General features: G+C 43.4%; 1 protein-coding gene across 2 annotated transcripts in view; it reads left to right on the forward strand.

Moving 5' to 3' along the window:
• LOC111261540 (uncharacterized) overlaps positions 1–14,588 on the forward strand; it is a 50,300-nt gene that overhangs the window by 23,749 nt on the left and 11,963 nt on the right. The window contains exons 1-2 of one of the 2 annotated variants that reach the window (XM_022835125.2): positions 1,071–1,529; positions 2,596–2,700. In XM_022835125.2, coding sequence (XP_022690860.1) covers positions 2,658–2,700 — 43 coding nt within the window. In that variant the 5' untranslated portion in view covers positions 1,071–1,529; positions 2,596–2,657. Of the gene's footprint in view, positions 1–1,070; positions 1,530–2,595; positions 2,701–14,588 lie in introns of those variants that run through there. The other variant, XM_022835122.2, reaches the window with a different exon arrangement.

Consider the following 14,588-nt stretch of genomic DNA (forward strand, 5'->3'; position numbering starts at 1 on the left):
ATATATGTATACGCTGTTGTCGTTCGGCCATAGTCATCAGTATTTAATTAAACGCAATTCCATATAGTTATGAAGAAGAGGTGATATCTCGATCAGAGCGTGCTATCTTTGGCCGTCGTCCTTTTACAACTATCTACGAGTAAACAGTTGAATTAATACATTCTTAGGACGCACTAGCTTCTACATGCCACAGGCTAGAAAGTTGTTGAGTTATCTTTGGGGGGAAGCTATACAAGAAAGTCTCACAACTAATACAGAGTCTAAATCTTAAATAGCCATGGCCTGGAAGCTTTAACTTGTAACACTTCCAGCCAACAGATCCATTTGGTGTTCGCAGGACGTCGTGTTACTTTGCCAAGCATGTGCCTGCGTAGATAACCGACTCTGAGCGGTATTAGAGTAACCCTCATGCAATGAATTATATCATCTATTATGACTATCCTGTACAGGTGCTAGCTGAAAACCCATAATGAAGATGTCAATTTGGAGAGGTTTTAGTTTTGTCAGACAAATCGGGCCCGATCTGTAGGCAGCACTAAACTTAGGTCCATTGTCGAAAGTTTTGCCCTTAAGTAAATTCCAGTAAACTATTCTATTTGCTTCAAAAAAAAAATTAGTGTCAATTGGCATTTTTCAAGATACGCGCACCCAGTCCGTTGTTGAAATCCAACACTAACGTAAACATACGCTATCGTCTTCAAATGCACCGCTAAAGTCCTTTTAGTGAAGATATCAACGACTTGGTAAACTCACAATTATTCTAATTATCATCAAGTCCACTGTTTGCTTGCCATTCAAGCACACGTTTTGCTGTCTGAACACTATAAGAACTCAGCTAACATGGCCGACTTCATGATGATGACAATGATCCTCATCATCGGTACTACGTTCATCTTCACCCACCACCGAATGTCCTTGCCGCTCTGTAGACATCAGTAATACATTGTAGAAGCAGCGTCTCTTATTGATGAAAGCGTTTTCCCGACGTTTGCACGTCATCGCCTGTCGCGGCCCTCGGCGTGCCGGTCTGTAGAAAACTGTCATGTTTGTATACAGGCGGAGCACCAAAAGGCCTCTTATCGTTCCTTATGTATCATTCGCAACTCTGCCGAAGTGCGCTTTACGCGTCTGTTTGGCCTGCTGACGACAACGTTTGTGACTGTGATATTAAGACAGATGTGCGACGCTTTGAAGTGGATAGAGCAGAACCGACTGTTGACCGGTTCGGTCCTCGACCGCGCCCGGGCGTTAACTGCTTGCCTCCATAGCCCATTGGGCCTTGCTGAAAGTGCAAGAAGAATTCGTCATAACCATTAAATACGTTTTGCTAGATAAAAAATAAGAACCATTTCTGAGAAGAGTGTCAAAGCGATAACTACCGCAGCAACAGGATTTGACAAGTACAAACAGCAGTAGTGAAGTACGGTTATTGTTGCGTATAATGAATTAATTACTAGCCACATGTACATGCAGTAATTAGGAGACGTCGCCCATTGCGGGTCACAACCGGCGGAAACATCGATGTCTCGGTGCGTTCGTTAATTTAAGCATGGTGATTCCGGCAAGGTTGCCTTCCCATTATTGTCCTGCCCTTGTTAATTGTTTCACTAATCTTTCCACTCGATCCTTGCTAACGCCAAGAAGAGCTAAAAGGGACAGTCGGATAGGAAAGGCCAATAACTTTTCGGAGACGAAGGTCAACTTAATTGCTATGTTTATAAGAAACAAAAGCTACTAACCTACCCCGTAGGAAATTAATCCAGCGTGTCTGTATATTTCGTTCGCCAGATACATTAGTAATGTATAAAATAGTGCTTGCAATTTTTGATATTATTGACTTTTAGCATAGATGTTTAATATCTTGGATACCGTTTTAAACTATATATAGTACTAGATTATATATTATATACTATTATATATATATATATATATATATATAGAGAATAACATCAGATTGACTCATTTTATAGAAACGGGGTGATACTCATCAACGCTTGCCTAAATGCTGACTACACTCTATAATAAACACACACACACACATTTCATGATAATATGTCAACTACTATCTGAACATTATATGGAAAGATACGTTTGGCTGGAAAGTCGTTCTGCCTTGTTAGTTGTCTATCTAGTATTAGGAACTAACATTAAAGTAAGTAAAAAAAAAAAACAAATAACTTGGGAAAAGCGGATCTGGATAACCTCTGTCATTATGAACTGTCGGGCAGCTTCTTTATATCACTTAAAAATCAGATATATACCAAAAAAATCGATGCAAACAATAGTTCTTCGTACCAAAAGTTCAATATGATCCTATGAACAGTTCCCTGCGGTTTATTTTTAGCTATGGGGTAGGAGTATTTGTTGCAGTTATGTACTTAGCACGTCTACCTCCCTGCAAAAGCTAAACGATCTTAGGACTGTATAAACTATATAGAGCACCTATTGCTGCAAACAAAAACCGTATTCAGTAAGCGGGTATTTAGAACATGTGCTATATTCGTTTGTGGGGGCATATTCACTCTTCATAAGTTTCTAGGACCAGCAACTTTTTCGTTGCTAACATTCTGCTATTCACCCCTATTTCTTCTTCAGCTCATACGCCGATTCGTGTCCTAGACAAATATGGCCGTTCGGAACCCGATTGGGAATCGCAGATGATCGAAGATGCGTGGTATTCATCAGCCGGCTGTCATCCAGGTAATAACAGCCACATCGAGAACGTACATAACAGATTAAGTTGAATTTGTTTTGTCTTCGAAATCACAACAAACGCGTGAAAAATGGGTAATATCTCGAACAATATGGTCAATGGGTGTCGTTATCTGGTCGCCTATGGAAAAGCTTGCATGAATTATTTTGAACTAGAGCAGACGGTTATGTCGCATTTGGTAGGTTGCTAATATATATATGTAGAAATAGTAACAACAATATCATCAGCTAAGGCCTGACTTCAGTTTAATATTTCTGGTCGTGCGCTTGGCGTGGGCTCGTTGTTACGGAAAAATGGGTCGACATGCTATCTGGGACGTTCGGATATAACCCTGCGCCATAGTAGATCCGCGCTTAAAACGGTTCATCTAACATTCTTAATGGATCAGAGCCAGAAGGAGCCAGGTTATTAGCCAGAGTAGTAGGTTTCAACTTTAGCCATAAATAATTATTAATACCAAAGATGAATTAAATAATTTTCACTGTAATATTGATATAAAAAAAAATATATATATATATATATTTTTTTTTTTTTTCTTTTTTTTTATCTGTTATGTCATACGAGCTATTTTGCGTGTCCGCTTCTGATTTAACCTATTTATGATTTGAAGGCCATGAAGGAAAAATGGGTGTACGGTTTTGTCCAGGAGGAGCGAAAGACGGAGCCGTGCTAGCACTAAACCGGCTTACTTTCAGCCCAAGTCCACTGTCACGTTTCGCCAATAGCTTTGTTTAGCAAATTACCTGACGGTAAACTTAATGAGTACGGCGTCCGTCAACGGAGCTTCTATCAAACATGGCGTCACAGAGAAAGTTAAAGGATCCGATATGTTTGCTTAAAACCGGCTCGTTCACCGTTTATTTACCCACATACTACCATATCGTAGTAGGCAAAGTAGGAAAAAAAATTTAAGTTAAACAATCCACCTGTCCCGTAACTAGATTTCATCGTACTGTATATAATCTATATCAGAATATGAAACGTAGATAGATACTAAACGCCAGACTTAACATGAGTAAAACCTTTGCCAAGCGTCCGAAGGTAACACTTGAAACGAAGATTTTGATGGGATCGGCTTCATTTGTCGAAGAACAAAACACAGCTGGCTCTACGGTTACTACAAAGATCAGCTATATTTCAAGTATCTATAACGAAGTAAACTACATCGATCGTATTTTTTCTGCTACGCTTCCGGATGCTTCAACCTTTCCCTCACTCAGTTACATCTTTATATATGCGTCATGATAATTGTTATTTCTTCATTTAATCACATTTGTCCTGTATTATATGTCGCGGCTAGCCTTTGGAGGTATGCGCGCCACTCCCCATAGACTTGGTAGTATTTACCTATAAACCGCTGTCGTTGCCAAACCAACGCTGTTACAATTGTAGTCGTTATAGCGTTCGTCCAACTCCTCGGATCAGCAGAAAAAATCGGCAGCGGTGCGAAACGAGCACCAGGGGAAAGCGCGTATTGAAAATAAGACAAAAACAAAAAAAAAAACATGAGAAAGAAGCAGTTAAACATTTTATGACTGAATAGATGACGTCAGATACGCACCACGGACGATCACGGATCGAACGGCTATCGATGATTCGGATGTTGCTATTGATGATGTTGATACTGCTATTGCAACTGCGGTTTTTGGTGAAAAGGCCTGGGCGAAACGTTCAAAGTGAACCAAAACAACGGCAAAGACGACCACGAACGACGGACGCGGAATAGAAGCAGGCGATAGCACCATCTGACACGGTCCTGCGGAAGCACTTCGTTCCCTACGCAGCGTTGATCTCTTGTGAAGAGAACAACTAGCATCTGCCGTAAAGATCACGGCAAGGGCCACCGCGTCACCACCGCATGTGGATAGTGCCGATGCTGCTGCCGGCGGCTGGAAGCAGCGTCCTTCCATGCCCATTTTGGTCTGTTTTTTTTTCTATTTTGATTTTTTCTCGTCCACTTTGTCGAATCCTACTCCTTTTCGTTCGACAAAAAAGAAAATTCATCATTAATTTGCTTCGCTCTCGTCCATGTCGTTTTATGGTCTATTATCTCGAATTTTTCTTTCGCTATCTCTTACTGACTCCATATGGCCATAGCCTCGGTCCGTCTGTTGCCTGCTGTACACGTTCGCATGGAAAGAAGCGTGGCGAAAACTTGGTCTCCGTTAATGCTTGTTAAACTGACCGCAGGAATTGTTTCCGGTCGGTTTTTTGGAAGGCGGGCAATTCAAACGCAGAGGACATCTTGGCCCGGTCAAAAGCAGCTTTCTTGTTTTGCTAGCGAGACTAGGAACAAGCATACAATAATAGTCAACTTTCCGAATCAGCGTTTCAAGGGTCTTTGTAGTCAGTCACATTGCTGCGAAAAAATAGCTCACGAGAAGTCTTGCTCTGGGTATTCGAATTTTCTTCCTCTAGAAGGTTTATTAAGAAGCAGAGCAACGTGTATCATCAGCTTCGTGTGACAGAATATGTTTATGACTTTTAAATATATTATTTGATAGATACCTGACTAGTGACAAATGCCAAATATAATAATGTACAAAATAGGTTGCTTTATTAAATACGAGAGTCTCGGCTTAGCGCTGGCTCACTCCAGATTGTCACAAGAACACTTGTCAAGCACCAGAGGAAATTGTGCGTTCAGGTGAATGGTACCAGCCTATAATTAGTGGCATGCAGTCAACCCTATAAAATGGGTACCCTGACCATGCAATCCCTTACAGGTAGCCTAAATTTTACGGATTGTTGGTTATCAGCTATATTTCGTTTGTGTGACTGTCGATGTGTGTGACTTAGCTTCATTTATCCTAGTTTTAAATCGTTCGATCCAGTCACCGAACGGAGAAGCTCAAACGCTTTTGTTGGTGTCGTAACGTCAAATGGGCAGTGCCCACATCTCGGCGATCGGACGGACAGTTCCGCGTTTATGCTGAGTCAACACAATAGCACCACGATGATCGGGGTCGTTTGCTCGTCACGTCGTGCAACGAGCAATTTTATTCGCTGGCAATATGCATTGGATGCATGCATGCATTACGTGCATCGGTGTCGAGACAGACAATTTAAAGGAACTGAACTGAAAGCCAGGCTGACATAGAGAAAAGCAAAGCTGATACGACACTCTGTTAAACAGGAACAACTAGCTTGTTGTAGCATTGTTGTCTTTTGTTGCCGTTATTGTCAACCGATTCGGTCTTCACAGGCGAAGCCCAACTTCTTCGGAACTCGTCGCTTTCTTCAGTTCCACTCCGCGTGACGGCGGCGGCGGCGGATACTGATTTTGTAGCGACAGCACCTATCTGATCCCGATGGTGGGGCAACAGCAGGCCGACGGTCTTGTTGCCTGTGTCCATCGGCCGTCTACTTCGACATCCCGCCATTTTCTCAGATCTGCTGGCGTGTCTACGGTGACCGTGTGGTAGTAGGAAATCCGTCTCGTTTTTCGTCCGCCGGCTACCGAAATTCAACTGTTATCGATGCTGTTTTCGGGGCTACTGTGACTTCTCAGTTCCTCCTGCAGCCATTAGCAACAGCAGCAGTTGCTGTTGTTTCTGCTGCAACTTGATATGCCCTACAGGGCTAACTGACTCGTAGGCAGGCATTAAGCTCGTTGCATTCTAGCGCACAGCAAAACAGCCAGCTGTCATGAACCGTAATGTCGTGATGCAACGGTATGAAGGCAAATCCACCGCTCGGTGACTGATCTGTTCGGTACATACATTTCTACAGTCAGTTTTGCTAAGCGTTCAACGGCCAGTAAACGCCAGATCGAATTGTCGATCGCACAAATCTGTCCGAGGACCCGTCGTGAGCGGATCGATTGGGATCCACCAACTGTAGGGAGAACGGCGGCCGTTTTGGGCAGCGGAACAGGCGCCCCTGGTGGCCACAGCACGAACAAATCCCCCGCAGTGGGCCGCGGTCGATGTCGTGCTTACCGTTTTGAGCCCGTTCAAACGACAAGTCGTTTGTCGTACCTGTGTGTGTCGTGTAATCACTTCTTATGTATTCGATGCGACTGCGGTAGGGAATTGCGCATCGCAGTATAGATGCAGTACGTCGAGCGATTTCTACCGTACGTAGCTTGCTTTTTGGCGTCGATGGGCTGCTTTGGTCGGCACCTAAAGCCGTTTAGATTTGCGAGCAGTGACATTTCCATTCAGTTTGATAACTACTATCAATCTGCAATAAAGTACAATCGAACATAACGTATGGGGTTACAGGGAGCCGAAGGTTTGTCTTCGCGCTCTAGTCTTCTGATGATTTAGCATTTTGCCTTACCTGTGATTTCAGTGTTTTGTCCGAGACCTGGTGAAAATGTATATGGAAATGTTCAAAATCAATCGATTGGTACCGACTAGCTTACATTAGAAACACTTGCACATAGAAAGATTGGCTTGCGAACCATACTGAGTCGGTGTCATTGGTATAAAGCCGAACAACTTATAGCGACGTAAAATACCGATAGGCCACAGGAAGGCCACGAAGGTTTATTGAATAGGCGGGAACGGCATAAGGGTTGAACGATTAATAAGCGGACGAAAGGAGTAAAACATGATTAGAAAGGCTTGTTACAAAGCTCATGCCACTCCCACCGAGTGGTGCGCTCGCTCACTTGGGTGGCAAAGATCCTATATTTTCACCACCAGGGACTCTTTGCAATTCATTGCATAATAAGGTGCATTTTTCGTAGACACTCTAGAGACTTGGTCGCTCGACGAGACGTCTCCAGCGTAAACTTCAACGAAGGGTAATCTTCATTCGAAGGCTGTCGCTATTACACAATAGGTTAGTGGGCTTGCATGGCTTGAGTCAGCTCGCTAGTAAACAAGCTACCCCCAAAATCTGCACTAACAAGTATTCAAAATTAGAATTACATCGACCCAAAGGATCGTACGAACGTTATATATATATATATAATCCCTTGTCGTGCTTTCTATGATTAGTGATATGCTCATCTATATATGTCTGATATACTCGTTTTGCCGTTATGGCCGTTTATGTCTACAATTACTGTTGTTATTATGATCACTAGTTGACTACTATTTGAATTCTGTTTTATCAGTTGTGCTTCTGGCACATCTATATATATACCTGCGTATATTTGTAGCCACATGCTAGCCGATATTCAAAGGGAAACACCGTCCGTACGGAGAATGTGCCGTGTATGTAAAGCGTTCAAGCGCGAAACGCGCGCCAGCGTTCCGTTTGTCTGGGTTTTTTTTTCTCCTCTCTGTATGTCGAACTGTCGCACCGGCTACGTGTATATTCAACTATACATCGTTGTTATCTTTCGACCACCCCTGGCGAAGTCAGTCCTCGTGGGATGATAAGCGTCCGTCGGTATTAAGCTGTTCGCGAAAAGAAATATAAATTCGACCAAAATCAACGTACACGCAACATGCTGTGTACGCCGTCTGTATATACTTGGCATTTACTCGTAGATAAAAATAGTGTTAGCTACAGGGGCTTACTGAGCCTAGATGTAAGCTGTTCGCGGAACGACGACCAAATCGCGTAGGAAATATGACAATGAAACGAGTATATCCTGGAAGGCTCAATACGGCATCGTAGATGGCACCGCCGGCAGCCCCATCTGTGTGGAAGGCCGTTGCGAATTTCAGTGCAGTCTTTTTTTTTAAAGGCTATTGCTCGACGAATTCGTAACCGTAGACAGAATTGTTCATCACTTCCTACTAAACAAACTGTAAAATAAGGTACGCTGGACAGTTCTGTCCTTAATTACGTCATAAATAGCAATACTATACCTAATTGACTGTATCACGATGATCTGGATCGTTATGCGACATGTGAAGATTTGGCAGCGGCGGCGGCGGCGGCGGCGGCGGCGGCGACGGTCTCCGAACTCACAACGGATTCGGTTCCCAGCGAGGAGACTGGGTGACCTCGGATTGTTGTGGCCTCATAATAGTGTCCACTCGTCATAAAATTATCTATTTGTTTTTCGCGTTTACCACTATACTCTCTATTTTGAAATGCATTGAAAATGCTTTTCAATGGCTGCATCTTAATGGCAAGCTGTTGCGGCGAAGTCCATGTCCGATGCGCAACGAAGTCTAAAGCTTCCGAGACCTTTTCAAGGCGACGTGTAACAAAGATGTTTTGGGCATCGGCTTGTGATCGAGGCAAAAGCCTAAGCCTGTCGGTACAACCGATAAATAGGTATCAAGGATGATAGTTAAAGTTACTGATCGTTCAAGTGGGCACAGAGTAATTCGCTTCTATTTAGTTCGAAGATCATCTATCAGACCCAAGGAAGATCGCTGATAAAAACGAGAGTTCCCAAACGATGATGCAATGGTTTGTTCTTCCCAAAAGGATGTATTATGTCACACACTGCCCTACCCAGGCGTCTCATTAATGATTACTGGCGTTGGTCATTTACTCTTCGCCGCAGACGGTCCTTTCCGAGTTCTCAGGATAGATCCAATGTAGTCGCTGCGACTCTTTCAATAAATGACATGCGGAGATTTAAATTGAAGTTGAAATCTCTAACAAAAGACTAGCAAACTATTAGATGATACTTATTGATGATTTCTATTTTACCAGATTTTCCGATAATTACCTGATATGAAAGTCACGACCTCAAACCTAGCGAGCCGTCGATTACTCATCCGATCACACCTAGTTCACCTACATATTTCCTCCTCTTCTGTCCTATCGTATCACCAACCTCAGCGCGGAAAAGTAGCAAGAAGTTCGCCACCCCCCAGACCGGCCCATTTTCCTTATCTCGGTCGGTAGCGGCAGTGATATTAGCAGCTGCTGCAAAAGTTTTTATGACGCCCAACCTCACAAGCCGACATTTTCGATTCACTAAATTGTCTGAAATTTGCTTTCGAGTACGTTTCCCCATTTCAAACTTAAATTTCAGTTACGGTTACGGCAGCCGGCACTGCTACCGCTGTCACCGCCCTGCCCGAAATAGAAGCGTACAGATATTTCCTAAACGCTTAACGATATTCCCCTATACGTCTGTACGAATAGCTGAATTTGACGCTCGATTTAACAACGCTGGGAAAGATTGAACGTGTTTTTTTAGCAAAGACCGCTGTTGTTAGTGTTGATGCTGCTGACTCGGCCAATATATTCACGCCACAATGCGTGCACGTATTGGCAGCCAATCAGTTTCCATCGTGTCTGAAGGGAATGTCTACTTGCAATGCGCCAAGATGCTACATGTTCCTACATCACGTTGCTTCCTTTATCTAGTTGCGTCGAGTCGCGTGTTTGCTACTACTGCTCTTTCGACCGCTCTGTCGTTGTTCAAGACGAACCGGCAGCCCCAATGGCCGGCCGCCTCCGCCGCTGGACGGCAGATTCTGGCGAAATAAAAACTTAAACCGAGTGACGCGGTCAAACCAAAATGTCCGATGAAAGCAACGAACGCACGATCAAGAGCGACAAGGAATAGCAGCAGTAGCAGCAGCAGCAGCAGCGGCGGCAACTGAAGACATTATAAAGACAAGAGGCATCATGATGAAGTTTTCGTTCTTTCTTCAGCGGTTCGTTCTCTAGTTGTGCGGCAGCGGTGGCCTGCAGTACACAAGCTCAACTGATCAGTTTAAGCGAATAGAGGGGCGGAGGGGAATTGACCTCTTGTGATTTGGCCTGCAAAGCTGTGCGAGCGAAATTGTGTCTGTCCTCAAAGATATACAAGATCGCCATGCTAGCTGAGTATCTATTTGGCTGAGGGGCAACATGAGCGAAACAACTCGCTGCACACAATACGTACCTTGATCGGTGTCCATACGTACACAAGCAGTGCATAGTGGCAAATGGCGACGCGGGTAAAAAAGTACCAGTTGCCGTATGCTGGACTAACGGATCAGGGGCATCTTGTGCACTGATTCAAATGCCCCGATAACAACAATAGAAACCGAAAAGCACTAATAAAAAATTGCTTTTTGTAAACTGAACGATGTAAGCCGGGAAAGTAGACTTTGAAACAAGCATATAATCGAAATTGGCGCAAACTTGGAATTCATGAGGAACTTAAGCTTATTTAGGTTAGGGTCAAGAACGAAACGAAATAAATGTTAATTTTGAGATCAACAGTTTTTTTTTTTATGTTTATCTCTAGGAAAAGTGAAAAGACCGTCTTAACATACGTATAAGAACGTAAATCGTATAAAAAATAAAATATTATACTGCAAGGTTCAACAGATATTACATTAAGTCGTACCTGGAGCAATTCGCCATTATCTTGTTTATCTATAAATATCTTTGACGCTTCACTTGAAACGAGGTTACGACAATCGTCTCGTTGTTGTTGATGATGATAACGGTGGCAACAACGGTGGCAACGGACGGCAACAATTACGGTGGACGCCCTCACTTCGATCATGGCTCAAGCCTGCTGCTTTGCGATGCCGTGTCACCTGTTTTCAGTGCTATGAATTGCGTACCGGTGGCGGTGTGCTGCTTACGATCATAGACATTAGCGGGCCATTGCCAATTTCCGCTCAGCTTTTATTAGCTCGAATCGTTACTGTTTGCTAATGATGACTTCGTTTCGTCATTATGTCATAACGCAGGTCGCATTACCCCGAACAACTAACTGGTGGGTCCGCCTTCGACGTCACCGTTCGCCGTCATGTTATTTATTAGTTCAGAACACGCCGTTTACAAGGCTAGCTGCTTCGGCCGATTTCTTTGGCAAAGTCCTACAATATGTGCTCTTCTTGAGTTGTTTGAACTTGCGCCACAAAGCCACAGTATACAACTGAAGGAACTAGCTGGTTGGTAACTCTTCGAGACGGTTACTGCAGGCTCAGCAGCGGCAGCTGCCGCATGACGAGCATTGCCGCTGTGAGCAGCAGTCAACGGACAAATTTTCGCCGGCGTATCCTTTAAGGGTTCTGTGGATCCTAGGAAGACGATGATGATACAATTTACTGTTGTTGTTGATATCGATGTAGTTGTCCTGGTGATCGCAGCGCTTAGTGTTATATTCTGTTACCTTTGCCTACTGCTGTTGCTGCGTTCTTGGCTGCGGGTCTTGGGACAGAAGAACTGAGTGAGCCTTGAGGAGCGCCACTTGCTCCGCTATCGGCTGTTCAATTGGTTTTTTGTTGTTTTCGACTGCCAATCACATCGGCGAGCAAAGAGCGTTGTGCTCCCCGATGTTGACGGCTCGATACCTCGACGCTGACGCCGAAGGCAATGCGAACCATCAGCGACGTCGACAGGCTGGCGCTGCCTGCAGGGGGCAGAGTGACATGGGATGACGATGACAAACACAATCGATACGCGCAAACATACCGACGGACCAAGATACGTATGCACGTACGTATCGAAATGGCGATAAGGCTAGGCATCACAGTCGCATGCTCAGTTCAGATAGCACTGCTATGATCATAACAGCACCCGCACGACCACGAATGTTTGAAGTATATGGCGGTAGTGGCTGAAGAAAGCTGGGATCAAAAGGACTCTGCGACAGATTCGGGGTTACTAGTGCTTAATAGGCTATTTGTAGGCTGATCGGCGCTAGGAGAAATTGGCCTTCGACGTGCAGGCTAGCAAAAATGTTCAAAAGCAGGAACTAGTATTGCCACGAGACACGATTTGACATTGATAAGATGTATATGCGGTACACATGATGTTAGAAAGAATACCGCTGTTCGGTAAGAAGCATCTGGGTGCTAACTTGGCTAGTAGTTAAGATTGTGTGTGACGAGGTCGAATTAAGTATATCTTAATTACAATACGAATTAAGCACAAAGTCTCTTTAGATTGAAGTCACCTGAGCCTCTATTTGAAATTGCCTTTTACAAAACGATGGTAGATACACCTCTATAGTTTATGCAACTTTTCTGGGAGAACCTATCCCCCAATAGAGAGTATCCTTTTATTTAAAAGAACCTCTTGTGTAGCTAACGATTCGTGCTTCGTGTGTGAAGAGAAACATTTTCTAATCGGCTTCAGGTTTGGTGGTCTCTTTTTATGGAAAGGTTTTTATATACTGAAATACGAATGAACCGAATTTAGCTCTTCTGTGAGCTTGAAACATAGAGGTCTATAATTAAGGAGATGTGTTTAAAAGAAATCTTACGTGCGGTGGCTCGACGACACGGTAAAGATGACGGCTGTTTACGTCCGGGTTCCAACATAGATCACAATATGTCCCTAGTAGATACATTCGTTACCCACTATGCCACCACGGGGGCGTTATTACTCTGAAGACTGCTTAATGATGAAGTTATAAAATGAAATCTTTGTCGTCGGGTCGAAAGTAATACCCATCCAAAGGCTTTGATGGTCGAATGGGAACGTGTAACAGGGCGTAAACTGTGACTTCGATTTGGAATTTTGAATAAACCAAAACATTTCAGTGCGTCATAAAGAACTAATCTGGGCTTTAGTGTAAAGTTTTTTTGTCCGCAACAGCCATTAACATTACATTGGAAGGCAAGACTGTGTACGGCTTGTGTGAGGCTCGACCACGTCACGCTTAGCTGAGATTTGTAAGCAAACATATTACCATTCATATAAGGCATAGATTATCGAATTATAGTAAAATTCGTGATTTTTCCGCGGACTTATTAGGTCACAATGGGATCACTTAACTTGTAAAGCTAGAAGCAATTTGTCCCTGTATCCCCATAGATAATTCCTGAAGAGTGCATGGCCATGATCTGAAACCCCCAAATATCAACCAACAAACGCCCAATCTTAAGCGGAAGCTTGCAGACTTGACCAGGACTTCATCTGAGCAAGCAATTCATCCGAGGAAGGTGGGGTGGGGGGGGGGGGGGGAAACGGGGATGAAGAACTTATGAGGTGAGTGGATCCTGCGTGAGAACCTTATCCACACCATGATGTTATCAACGCTAAGCATAGCTGTCACGAATTTGATGTTTTATGTTTACGTATAATAACCCGAGGTCAACAACGTCGAAGTAACTTTTACCCACGTGTACTGACATAATCCGGGCATAAATCTAGAGATCATGTAAACATATACTGATTTATTAGAACCGTTCCTGCCTGCTGCCGGTTAATTTGTCCGATGAGCCAACATAGGACTTCAGTTGGCGAAGGTACTAATATTTGTGGTGTTACCGTCATCGTGTTTTGATAAACTCAATGAAAAATGAACTATTTATTAATAGTCTATATCCGAGGTAACTTCTATATAGATAGATAGATGTTGGAAGGGATTCTGGCCAGATCATTCATTTCGAATGGCTCTGATGCTGCACCGCGCCAGTTGGCTCATGAAAGCGTTTGCTGATAACAGCAAAAAACGTTTCGAAAATGTTCTCTCACTTCGACAAAGAGGACTGACTAGCCATTTCAACATAAATAGTAATCGAGAATCGTGACATTGAAACATCGGTAACATCTTTCTTTTGCTCGTGGCCGTTAACAGCGTCGTAGTTAACGTCTGTCTTGGGTCAAACAGGGTTAGGCTGTACAGCCTAAACTTGTTCAACTGATAACGGCATTTACCAGATCATTTTCGTTATCGAATTCAATGATCATCTCGTAGATTTATCATGCGTCTTGCCAAAATGAAGCATCTCGATGTCGCAAAGCATTCACCATTTGTGCGCATGCGCATTACGCCTATGTATAGTAACCCTAGAGAGGTCTTGCACATACGGCTGTTATGATCAGCTAAAGTTAGCGGGACAGTCTCGCTCTATGATAAAGCCGTAAATTTCGATTTCCGAAGAAAAAAACAAATCATGCCTTATTCAACTTTTGATGGTGATTTAAAAATATATCTGTCCGCAGCAATGTCTACCTAATATTCACGATCACTATTATTTTGTATACCGTAATCGGTGATTGGCCTAATTGGGTTGAAGTATTGAAGTACGCTTTAGTCAAAATATATATA

The sequence above is a fragment of the Varroa jacobsoni genome, unplaced genomic scaffold (assembly GCF_002532875.2).
Source record: "Varroa jacobsoni isolate VJ856 unplaced genomic scaffold, vjacob_1.0 scaffold_566, whole genome shotgun sequence".
NCBI lineage: Eukaryota > Metazoa > Arthropoda > Arachnida > Mesostigmata > Varroidae > Varroa > Varroa jacobsoni.